Raw genomic sequence first — 12,900 nt, 5'->3', positions numbered from 1 at the left:
AACTCCAAAAAAGTTTGGATGCTGTTTAAAATGTGGACCAATTTCAGAATTCAGTGAATTACAAACACCAAAGTTTATCAGCTTAAACCCCAAAAATATGTCTTTGTACACTCGGTATATGTCAGAGGATTATAATAATCACATTCTGTTTTATCAGCGTTTCAGACAACTTTTTTGGCATCAGGGTTGTTTGCATAAGTACTCAGAAGGCTGTAAGAATATTTAATTATGTTATTATTATGCATTATATCAGAAAATATTATTAGTATATTTCAATATTTTAGAAATGAAAACAATACATTTTATTAGGCCCTTTCTTATCACTCAAGGTCACCGTAAAGTGACAACAACAAAACACAATAAATAATACATAAAAAATAGCTCCAATAAACATCAGTCGATTGCTGATCATTGAAGGAAATAATAATTAAGAATAAAATGAAACATTTAACAGCATTTCTTACTCAGCCAATGCATCACTTGCATTTGCATTATATTTTCTGTAAAATAAAAAAAAACTGTTTTCATAAAAGAGGATATTGTCCATCATCCGATACATCCTCGGGCTCTGATTTTGAGGAAGACTGTTACTCTTATACTCTTAATTCTTGTCTTACTTGCTTATGTTCAGTGGTGGAATGTAACTAAGTCCATGTATTCAAGTATTGTACTTATGTCCAATTTTGAGGTACTTGTACTTTACTTCAGTATGTCCATTTTTTGTGACTTTATACTTCTAGTTCACTACATTTTAGAGGCAAATATTGTACTTTTTACTTCACTACATTTAGCTGACAACTTTAGTTGCTTTACAGGTGAAGATTTAACTTAAAAAAACATGAGACTTTTTTATTTTATTTAAACCTCATACCAGTACAGGTGCATCTCAATAAATCAGAATATCATGGAGAAAGTCCATTTCCAGTAGTTCAAGTCAAATAGCCCCAACCAAGTATTGAGTCATCTAGATGGACATACTTTACAGAGGCCAACATTTCCATATTAAACATACTTTTTAAAATTAGTCTTTTGTAATATTCAAATCGTTTGAGACACTGGATTTTAGGTCTTCTTTAATGTAAGCCATAATCATTATAATTAGAAGAAACTGAATAAATCAAGACATGAAATCTTTCATTCTGTGTTTAATGGATCTATATAATGTGTTATTTCCACTTTTTGAAATGAATTACTGACATAAATAAACTTTTCTATGATATTCTAATTTATTGAGATGCACCTGTACATAGGCTTCACGATAACACATTTTTTGCAACAATGTACAGTATTTTCCTAGAAACCATCACGATAAACAATAATATTGTTGATGTCATTTTATGCCACTGATATAATTATATTTATATAATATAATTATTATAATTATCTAAGTACATCCTTCTCAACAATAATTCATTTTTAATTCTAATTTATTGAGATGCACCTGTATATTAATTAGTTAAAATGAGTCCTATCTTGAGAAAAGTAAACAGTGCTTACATAAAAACATCAAAAATTATAATCCAATATTATAATTAGAACATATAAAACAGTCTGAGTGTGTCCATTCTGCATAACGAGTACTTTTACTTTTGATACTTTAAGTAACTTAACTTTTTACACAGTCTATGCTTTAAGTACATTTTGATGCTGATACTTTTGTACTTTTACTTCAGTAAGTTTTGAATGCAGGACTTTTACTTGTAGTGGAGTAAGCTCACAGTGTGGTATTAGTACTTTAAAGTAAAGGATCTGAATACTTCTTCCACCACTGCTTATGTTATACTGTAATTATCTTACATTCCATATTAACGGTAACGATACTGACATGAGCTGTTCCCTGCAGCAGTAGTTGATTGTATTATTATTGACCTGTGCTTTGTGTCCTGCAGGAGGAGCCAGAGTGTGGGCCATGAGCCTCTGAGGAGACAGGGCTCCTCCACCACCAGCCGCCCCCCTCAGCCCCTCTCCGCCCAGGCCATCAAACACATCTGGGTCCGGACGGCTCTCTTCGAGAAAGTTCTGGACAAGATAGTGCAGTACATCGTCGACAACTCCAGGTGATTTGTTGTATTCTTCGCTCCCTGGCAGTGACTCACTGCAGCCCGAATGATGAACAGTGCCCTGAATTGCCTATTTAGTGCTCCATTCTTCTGCCCTGTTCGCTCCGCGGCCGCTTTGTTCTGTGCTCCGTCTGGATAACAACCGCTGTGTGCTTCAATAAGCTGTCCACACTCGCCTCAGCCACAGCCAGAGTGAGATGATGCACTTCACTGATCAAAGCCTCCAGCATGAAGTGCACAGATGGGGTTCACAGACATATGACAATATGAATCACACTTTTAAATGGATAAAATATCGAAAGCTTAATATCGAAAACTGTTCGGACTACTGCAGCGTAGTTCATCAAATCTGATGAGCGTCCATGGTAAATTTCAAGTTCTGTGTCAGTCCCCCAGAAATAAATAGAGGTGTTCCACAGTCACTCATTTCTTAACAAACAGCAGCCTTAATAGACCTGCAGCAAGTCAAACTAAGCCTGGCTCCCATTGGGTTATCTGTGATGAACATTTGAACATATGGCTTTTTTAATATGGTTGTTATCTTAAAGATGTTCATTAATCTTTAGTGAGTAAGGAAAAGACAATTACTTCTCTTTCTGTAGTGACATTTGGGTGCTTTTTTTTTCAAATGATAAACAATTAAAGTAACTTGTGCCAAAGCAGAAAGGCCAACTATAGATACTCTGCGCCCAAAACAAATCTTTTAAATCTCATTTTTAGCTGCAGCTGGGTTCCCATCAGTGTTGGGCAGTAATACATTATTAGTAACATATTGTTGTAATATTACATTTACCAGTAACGAGTAGTCCTTAGAAAATCCAGAGAGCCAACAATCTTTTAGAATCCCCACACTCATTTTAATCGTCACCTGTGCACGCCACCAAGCAGCGAACTAGCATTAAAGATGGAAACAGTTAAATTCTTTACAACAAACATGACCTGAAAATCTCCTGAAACATTGACTAGAACAAAAAACTCAACGACATGACGCTCATGGAAATAAAGTCCCTGCCCACCAGAGCTGAGCCCTCTGCAGCCGTGGATGATAACTATACACCCCAAACCAGATTCTAATTGTGGGTTACATGTGACTAAGAACTAATGAAGCTTGTAGCTTGAATGACGCTAGAGAAAGGATGCAATCACCAATTTTGTGGAATGTAATGGAGAAGTAATAAAAGGAGTAGTGTGGGGGGCGTCCCGGTGGCTCACACTGGTAGAGCGCTTACCATGTAGGCTGAGTCCGTGCTGCGGCGGAGCCGGGTTCGAATCCGGCCTGAGCTCCCTTTGCCGCATGTCTTCCCCTCTATCACCCCCTTTCTATCTGTCACTTTCAATAAAAGCAAAAAATGCCCAAAAAAAATCTTTAAAAAAAAAATTTAAAAAAGAGTAGTGTGAGGAATGACTGTATGCAGGGAGTAGTACTATAGTACTATAGCTAATATAAAGAGTAATGACAAGTTACCCAGCTTTGTGATACCAGAAAACCAAAAATAGCTGGCTAACCTACTGATCTTACTTTGTGATTCAGTTCTGAGGATGTGTGTGGCACATTTAGGTTTGTTAGGGGGTTCAGTTGCTCACCTCTCCAGCTACTGGTCCACTGAGCTTGAAGCCACCGTCCAGTAGGGTTGTCAAAAGTATCGATACACAAAAAAGTATCGATACTAAAACGTTGTATCCGGATACGATACTCATTTTTAAAAGTATCAATACCCCCCCCCCGACCTTTCGTTTCAAACTTACCTATTACTGATGTTATCATTAATGTCATTAATGTTGGCAGTATTATTATTAGCCATTAGCCGCAGCTAGCAATCAAAGACTGACGTCACGTTAATGATTATAAACAACATAAATAAATAAATCAGGCACATACCATGCCCATATTACGTTTATTGACACAGTGTCAGTACACATAAGCATAGAGTTAATAAGTTTACATGAATGTTGGTGACAGAAAAGTGTTATTTTCTCTCTTGAAGTGAAAAAGAGAAGAGAAAGAGAAAAGTCGACTTATCAAGCTTGCCTAATATTGTGCACAGTTTACAACCTCAAAATATTGTTCTAATTGTTATTGTTTATTGTATTTATTTATTTTTTGCACTACCTCAGACCTGAAGCTTGTTATCATAGTTGCAGTTTATTTTTGCACAACTGTTGTATTATAAATATTTAACCTGTGGTTCTGTTAATTTTTACATTTTACATTTACATTTTACATTTACTTTGTTTTTATCCTTGTGGTATCAAAAATGGTATCGAGTATCGAATATTTTCCTGAGTATCAGTATTGAGTTGAAAATTTTAGAATCGTGTCAACCCTACCGTCCAGATATCGAGTCAAGTTCCCTCTAGAAACATCTGCTTATGGTTTCCTTTGATTCACCTTTTCTTTTCTGTGTGTTTATCTCTGCAGTAAATACTATGAGAGGGAAGCTCTGATGCATGACTCAGTCTTCGGGCCCATCTTGGCAGCCCTCCTGGGTGAGTAGATCACACTGTGCTTTATCTGCCAAAATTACCAGAGGCCAGTAACAAAAAGTACAAATCCACACAATCCAGAACAAATATTCTGTAAGATTAGGCCTGTCACGATAATAACAATATCGACTTATCATTTGATATAAAAAATATTTTTTTCTGGACTCAATATATTGTTGTTAATATGCATGTTTGTTTAGATAAGACAACTATTTTTTCTCTGTGTTTCTCCCTAAACGGCTTCCCACAATTTACTGTCACCAGAATCACAAGCTCGCTCTTTCTTGCATGTCCACACACACTCATTACATGCGCACATACAAACACAGACTGCCTTGTCTCTTAAAGGAGCCCCGTCACTCTAAAAGTGGAAGCGAGTTCATATGTTATTTATAATATAAGATAATGTAATTCAAAATATTAATCTCAGTGCATTTGTTTTGTTGCCAGAGCCTGCTGAGAGTCTTTTTTATTTGTTTATTTATTTATGTTTTATTTATCTAGGATATTTTAATATTTCTTTTCCACAATTCCAATTCCAATGATTTAAAAATGAATTGGAGAAGGATGTACTTGGATAATTATGCTCTAATATCATTATATCAGTGGCATAAAATGACATCAACGATACTATCGTTTATCGTGATGGTTTCTGGGAAAATACTGTATATCGTCGTAAAAAATATGTTATGACAAGCCTATGTACAGGTGCATCTCAGTAAATTAGAATATCGTAAAAAAATTTATTTATGTCAGTAATTCAATTCAAAAAGTGGAAATAACACATTATATAGATCCATTAAACACAGAATGAAAAATGCCATGTCTCAATTTATTTAATTTCTTCTAATTATAATGATTATGGCTTACATTTAATGAAGACCTAAAATTCACCGTCTCAAAAAAAAGATTAATATTACAAAAGACCAATTTTAAAAAGTATGTTTAATATATAAATGTTGGCCTCTGAAAAGTATCTCCATCTATATGACTCAATACTTGGTTGGAGCTATTTGACTTGAACTACTGGAAATTGGCTTTTACATGAAATTCTAATGTATTGAGATGCTCCTGTAAGATCAACGATTACATCATCAAATTATTAGACAGTCATTTCAGGAACTAAAATCCTTATAACTACCACACAGTCAACCACTCTGAGAGCTATTTGTGAGAGCAGACAGTTTCCAACCACCTCCACTGACAGCATGGCAGCAGGAGCTGACAGACATAACAGCTAATAAGCAGAGGAGCAGGAACACACATGCAGCGAGGCAGGGAAAGAAAACAAACAAAAGAAAATCTTAGCCGACTAAACCAGAGAAGACAACACAAGCAGTGTGACGAGGTAAACACAACGTCCACACTGACTACAGAGGGAACAAGATGCAGATGAGGCAGATAGCAGCTGACAAGGGTTGATAATGGAGTCAGCAACAGGTGCAGAGCAGCAAACACACTGAGGACACCTGGAGGACAAGTGAGGAACTGCTGGGACACACATGCACATTACTGTGTCCGACTGTGTTATATATATGTACTTTTACTGAAGTAAAGGATCTGAGTACTTCTTTGACCACTGTTCGGATGTGAACAAAACTGTCTGTTGAACCCTCTATTTAATAAAAACATTTTTTACTATATTTATTTACTAGCAGTGAGTAGCTCAATTTCTGCTGTGGTTTGCATTTTGATACAGTTGTAGAGGTTTTTAAAACTCCAACCCAAATTTAATCTGCATGCTATTTTTGCTTTTAGTTTTTAGAGTTAGAGTTTATAGAGAGTTTATAGAGAATTGTACGACGGCGTATTAGACCAAGTATGAAAAAATATATATAGATATATATGGACCCAGGGGAGGGGGGTAATATTTCAAGAAAAAGATGGCAACTCTACAAGAAAAAAGTAGCAGATTTATGAGGGGAAAAAAGAAAAGATTTATGTTTAGTTTTTCAAGGAACTCCATGACCACAGAAGCTGCTGCATGCCGTGTACTCTGTCTGCAGGGAGAGACTTCATCAAATTATACTTTGTAATCAGATTTAGCAATAAGGAAATACTCGTGGTTTTAGCCCACCGCACTGATTTGGATGAGGTGAGAGCTTTTCTGCATCAGGAACTAAAATGCAATGGACAGATGAAGGATATCACTGGTTACATCTAGGACACTTTTTTTCTCATAAATCTGCTACTTCTAATCTAATAAATCTGCAAATTTTCACAAAAAATTACCCCCCTCTCCTGGGTCCGTATTTATTTATTTATTCATACTTGGCCCTAATTTGCCGTCATAGAATTCAGATATTGTGTAAAACGTTAATAAAAACAAAAGGCATCAAATTCAGAGTGGATTTTTACAACAAATATAAGTTGATCAGTTTAAAACATTAAATATTTTCTGCACACTTATAACTGTGTGCTGAGGGACCTCTCATGTGTGCAGTAATTCACAGGTTTTGAAAAACCTTTTTTGACTGCTGACTCCCCATTCAAGAAGCAGTTTTACCTGAGCACAATTTTCATTAAATGATAAAAGACTGAGATCTTTTGTACCTTTTTAAAATAGATGTAGTAGTAGTAGTAAACTTTCAAACGGTTTGAGTTGAGGATTTTACTGTGTGTGTGTCTGGTTAATGCACCTGTTATTGTGTCTTCATGTGTGTGTGCTGTGCTCTCAGTGGGACCCTGTGCTCTGGAATACACCAAACTGAAGACGTCAGATCATTTCTGGACAGACCCCTCAGCCAACGAACTAGTTCAGCGCCATCGTATCCACGGGGCCCACCGGGGCCAAGACACGTCGACCGGCCGCCGACCTGCTCTGGGGGTGAGTGTGGATCAGACCAGCTGCTTTAGTCTCCAGAGGTGTTAGTTAGAGGTGTGAATCAGCAGAAGCCCCGTGATACAAGTATTGCAACACAATATATTGCGATTTAACTGCATTTTGTGTCTACAAAATTAAATTCAATCAAGAATTGTTTTGTCAAATAAGAGAATATTCTCAGTTTTTCTCCACAATGAGAGTCAAACCCACAGACTGACCAACAAAGTATTCAGTCAAACTGAACTGAACTGATATCAAACATGTATGGACGACAACAACTGTAGCATGTTATCAAACTTTCACAAACAACAAGCTTCACTGCTCTGAATTTTTTTTGTTTTATTTTTTTTAAGCCGAGCTTTGCAGTGTCATTTCGACAACTTCCTGACACGATATCCTGACACACAGGATATTCAGTTCTGAATTGGGAGGCAGTCATTTATGTAAAGAGGAGACTTGTGTGAACCCAGAGAGACTATCTCATTGAGATAGACGTCAGAAGTCCCATTACCGCTTTGAAAATCACCATGAAACATCAAAGAATAGCCTGACTTTACAGCGTTATTTAGACAACTTCCCAACACGATGGTGCCTATAGATTCCTTAGATCTTCTAGTTTCATATGATACCAGTATCTCCTGTATATTCTTAAAGGTGAGGTGAAAAATACTGCCAGCCGTCAGAACACTAAATATCAATACTTGGCAGCCATGAATCAATATAATATTGCCATACAAAATATTGCAATACAATGCTGTATCGATTTCTTCCCCCACCTCTAGTGATAGTGTAGACATGATCACTGAGGTTATGTGCGATGGGACTTGTGGTAAAAGTTATTAATAATTGTTAAAAATCTTCTCTTTTTCTAGATCCGCAAGAGACAGTCCAGTGGCAGCATGTCAGACGACAGGTTTGCTGCATCAGCTAGGGAGTACGTGGAGTCTCTGCACCAGAACTCCAGAACACACCTTCTCTACGGCAAAAACAACGTCCTGGTGCAACCGGTACGACTGCACATTCTTACTTTGTGACCAGCTTTCACATTTACAATTCCTTAAGCATCTCTGTCTGTGACTATCTACTAGAACTAAACTATGGGCTTCTAGTTGGATTTCCCCGATAATCCTGCAGAACTACTGTCTGACGTATATACCTGAAATATCTCTGCTGTATTTGAAATTTGTGTCAAAAGATTTGTTCAAAAACAGAGTTGTCCTTATCACCTTCTTTTTTTGCTCCCAATCCCAATGTGAGTAGTACTTGATATTAGGTGCATGGTGTAAATGTTTGATCTTGCTTCCTGATGTCTCAAATCAGCCATCTGCACATTTGATGAACCAGTATTTTAGGTTAGATATCCTTCTCATATTTCTCATTTGTTTAGACATTGACACTTTAAATGTTTACAGGTGCATCTCAATAAATTAGAATATCATAGAAAAGTTTATTAATGTCACTTATTCAATTCAAATAATGGAAATAACACATATAGATCCATTACGTACAGAATGAAACATTTCATGTCTTAATTTATTTAATTTCTTCTAATTATAATGATTATGGCTTACATTTAATGAAGACCTAAAATTCAATGTTGCGAAAAAATTTGAACATTACAAAAGACCAATTTTAAAAAGTATGTTTAATATAGAAATGTTGTCCTCTGAAAAGTATGTCCATCTATATGACTCAATACTTGGTTGGGGCTATTTGACTTGAACTACTGGAAATGGACTTTTCTATCATATTCTAATGTATTGAGATGCACCCGTACTTTATTACTCAGCAGCCATTTACACATCAGAAGATAACGATCAGAACAGAGAAATCCTACAACATTTGATCATGTACTGTTGCTGTGACATTGGTTACATTGATCTAGAAGTTCATCTGAACACTTTACCAAATGTTGGTGGGGAAAAAAATCGATACAGCATAGTATCGTGTTATTTTGCGTGGCAATATTCTATTGATATTTTGTGGTCTGGTGGGGCGTCAGTTGTTTTTTTCCCGGAGGCTGAAGCGGGCTCATTTTTTTTAGGAATATACTGTAGATACTGGTATCATATGACACTAGAAGATCTAAGGAATCTATAGGCACCATGTGCGTCAGGATATTGTGTCGGGAAGTTGTCGAAATTACGCTGCAAATTTAGGCTTTCTTTTATGTTTCTTTCAAAAACTTCAGAGCAGTGAAGCTGAAGTTTCTGAAAGTTTGGTAAAATGCTGCAGTTGTTGTCGTCCATACATGTTTGATATCAGTTCAGTTCAGTTTGACTGAATACTTTGTTGGTCAGTCTGTGGGTTTGACTCTCATTGTGGAGAAATAAAAAGACTGAAGTGAGATGAATAGACTGCGAATTTTCTCTAATTGGACAAAACAATTCTTTGTTGAATTTAATTTTTTGGACACAAAATGCAGTTAAACAGTTAAATCGCAATATGTTGTATCGCAATACTCACCATATCGAAAACTGCTTAAAATCATAATAATTGACTCAAGTATTGGGATAAAATCGTATCGTGGGGCCAATACGCTGATTCACACTTCTAATAAATTAGCTATATTTAAATGTGTTTTACAGCTACCCCCTGGCTGTCTATCTTGACTTTATGTAACATAGCTTTTCTTGATAGAAACCTAATATAGATGTAAAAGCTCTTGATGTGCTGCTGTGGAGGCCATAAAGCTACTGTTGCTTTGGGATGAATGCAGAAATCCAACTTGGAAGCCTACATACAGGCAGTACAGATAGACAAAACTCAGCTGGTGCACAGAAAAATTGCAAATGATGGTTATTTTCATCCATCATTGAGCTGCACACACACACACACACACACAGTGTTTTGTATGTGTGATCTTTGAAATGAAAGCTGTCTTTCTCCTGCCTGTAATGTGCTCTGTGCTGCCAAGAAGCTTCAACATGTTTGGCCCTGGGAATATATAATGAGCACATATTTGCCTCCCACAGTGCTCAGCCAGACAGAACCATGCTAACACTTGTGGCTGAGTGCTTATGCAGTAAAATCCAGCATTCACTGCATGCTAAATGATACTCCATATGATTCTACCCTCTGCTGCTCGTTTCATAAAGTAGTTTCTGTCTATATACAATGTACATAGCTCAGAAAAATTTGCACTGAAAAGCTACTATGGGCACTAGCATCATCACAAAAGAATTTAATTGGTCTCAAGAGTCTCAGCTATCTTGTGATACCCAATTTATGCAATTCTGTTTAGGGACCCCAGTGTGCAAAAATATGCAAATGCATAATTTTAGAATATGGGGAAACACATTTAATCTGCGTGCAAAAAAGTGTAGTGACCCTTTTGAAAATGGCAAAGACAGTTTTTCCTTAACTTGAGCAGCATGGGGGTTTTTGCCCCAAACCGCATGACATTGGCATAATTGGGGTATGTCTGTTGTGGGTACTAGAGATGGAAATAAGAATGATAAGAATAAGAATTTGTTCAATCACATGGAATTTTTAATCGATCTGTGTATCTTTTATTTTTAATTTGATCTCTGACTGCGTATCAGTATTCACTAAACTGAAACACAGCTGTGCATTCAGTTCTGCGGCTGTAGGTCAATAAGCCAATGAGCTGAGAATTAAGTTGGATAAAGCTACAGTTTGCAAACTGAAAGTTGCAATAACGATTATAAAAACACATAGAAATACAAGAGTAGAAATTTGCTGTACTTACTGTATCAAACCTTGCTAGCATGAATTACTAGGTTTGATTTGATCCAAAACTCAGTTAAACACAAAACACATTTAAATATGAATATGAAAACATTGAACTCCTTGACGTTATCTTTACAGCTTAATCTCAGTTGATTGACAGGATCAAGTATCTTTTTGTCCTTTCAAAATAAAAGTGTCCAATATCAAAACAGGCTTTTGCATAGTACTGTATATATGTCTTTTATTTTGCCCATGTATGCATGCAGTGATTATTCCATTAACTGATCGTTAATGTTAAAGTTGGCAGGTTTCTTCCAAACGCCCATCCCTAGTGGGTACCCATAGAACACATTTTTATTCTGATATCTTGAGGTCAAAAGTCAAGGGACATATTGGAAATAGCCAGGTCAGTTTCCCCCCTGCCAACATTTAGCTGAATTTTGGAGTGTTAATAGGTCCTATTCCCGGCAAAACATGACGGGATGACTCAGACGTGTGGATTCCCACACGTCTGAGCCCACTGCAGCCTTAAAAAGGCAAAGAAGTGGCAGGTCTCAGAGAGTCAGAAAGCATCTCAGAACTTACCCTGTTTGAATATGAAAAATCTATATTAAATTATGGGCGACTTCACTCAGAGGCCCTGAAAACCTATTTTCAATAACCTCAGCAGTTATTTTCTTGTGCTGCCATGGAGACACCATTGCCATTTAAATCTGATCAGAAATTCCTGATGAAACAGCAGAACCAAGTTTTTTGAGGTTACTTTGAAAGAAGAAGAGGTGCATCTACAATACATTAAAATGTGGTGGGAAAAGTCCATTAACAGTAGTTCAAATCAAATGGCCCCAACCAAGTATTGAGTCATATAGATGGACATACTTTACAGAGGCCAACATTTCCATACCAAACATACTTTTTGAAAATTGGTCTTTTGTAATATTCAAATTTTTTTTGGGACACTGAATTTTAGGTCTTCATTAAATGTAAGCCATACTCATTATAATTAGAAGAAATTAAAGAAATTAAGACATGAAATGTTTCATTCTGTGTGTAATGGATCTATATTGAATGGAATTACTGATATAAATAAACGTTTCTATGATATTTTAATTTATTGAGATGCACCTGTATTTCAAGAAATAATTAAAAAAAACTTTGGGAAAATTAATATAATTTCAGAGAATAGTACTTTGTCTTCTCTTAGTTCTTGGATAGGAAAGTTACGGAGCATAGTTCTAAAAATGTTTTGCGGAATTTAAAAAAAGTTATTCAGTTGGTTATCTGCAAATCTCTAAGCAGTTGTTGGGAGAAAAGGGTTTAATGAAGGAAGCAGCCTGAGTACTCTCAATCCTGAAGTCACACCTTATGTCCTTTCTTTTCTTCCTCTCCGTTGTTCCACGGTAGAAGAAGGACATGGAGGTTTTGCGGGGCTACTTGTCGCTCCACCAGGCTGGTGATAACCTCACCTTGAAATGGACACCCAACCAGCTTATCAACGGCACACTGGGAGACTGTGACCTGGAGAAGAGGTGGTTAAAACACACCCGTTATATATTCAAAGATAATGACCCTCATTTAGAAATGAGCGCAGATCTGAGCGTCTATTTCGTCTTACGACAGGGTTCATGTGTGATTTATCAAACAGTTGCATCTCGCCAATCACAGTGTAAGAATGTTCGGCTGTTGATAAATGTGGCGCCAGAAAACAAGCGTCATTTAAATATCAAAGATTATGACACCGAAGGACGCAATACGGCCAAAAAGAGCCTTGAGTAGAAATGATCGTACGCCCACTTTATGCTCACTTTCTGTCGTACGCTCGTTTGATAAATGAGAGCC

General features: G+C 36.6%; 1 protein-coding gene across 1 annotated transcript in view; it reads left to right on the top strand.

The window, feature by feature from the left end:
- The window catches only part of sgsm2 (small G protein signaling modulator 2), a 106,848-nt gene that overhangs the window by 72,095 nt on the left and 21,853 nt on the right, over positions 1-12,900 (top strand). Inside the window, 5 exon segments of the mRNA XM_059331244.1 lie at positions 1,890-2,057; positions 4,480-4,547; positions 7,223-7,371; positions 8,241-8,375; positions 12,466-12,590. Of these exon segments, the coding sequence (XP_059187227.1) occupies positions 1,890-2,057; positions 4,480-4,547; positions 7,223-7,371; positions 8,241-8,375; positions 12,466-12,590 (645 nt within the window).

The sequence above is a fragment of the Centropristis striata genome, chromosome 4 (genome assembly GCF_030273125.1).
Source record: "Centropristis striata isolate RG_2023a ecotype Rhode Island chromosome 4, C.striata_1.0, whole genome shotgun sequence".
Classification (NCBI taxonomy): domain Eukaryota; kingdom Metazoa; phylum Chordata; class Actinopteri; order Perciformes; family Serranidae; genus Centropristis; species Centropristis striata.
Note: the sequence above shows the minus strand (reverse complement) of the source record. Positions and strands in the feature narration are given on the sequence as shown.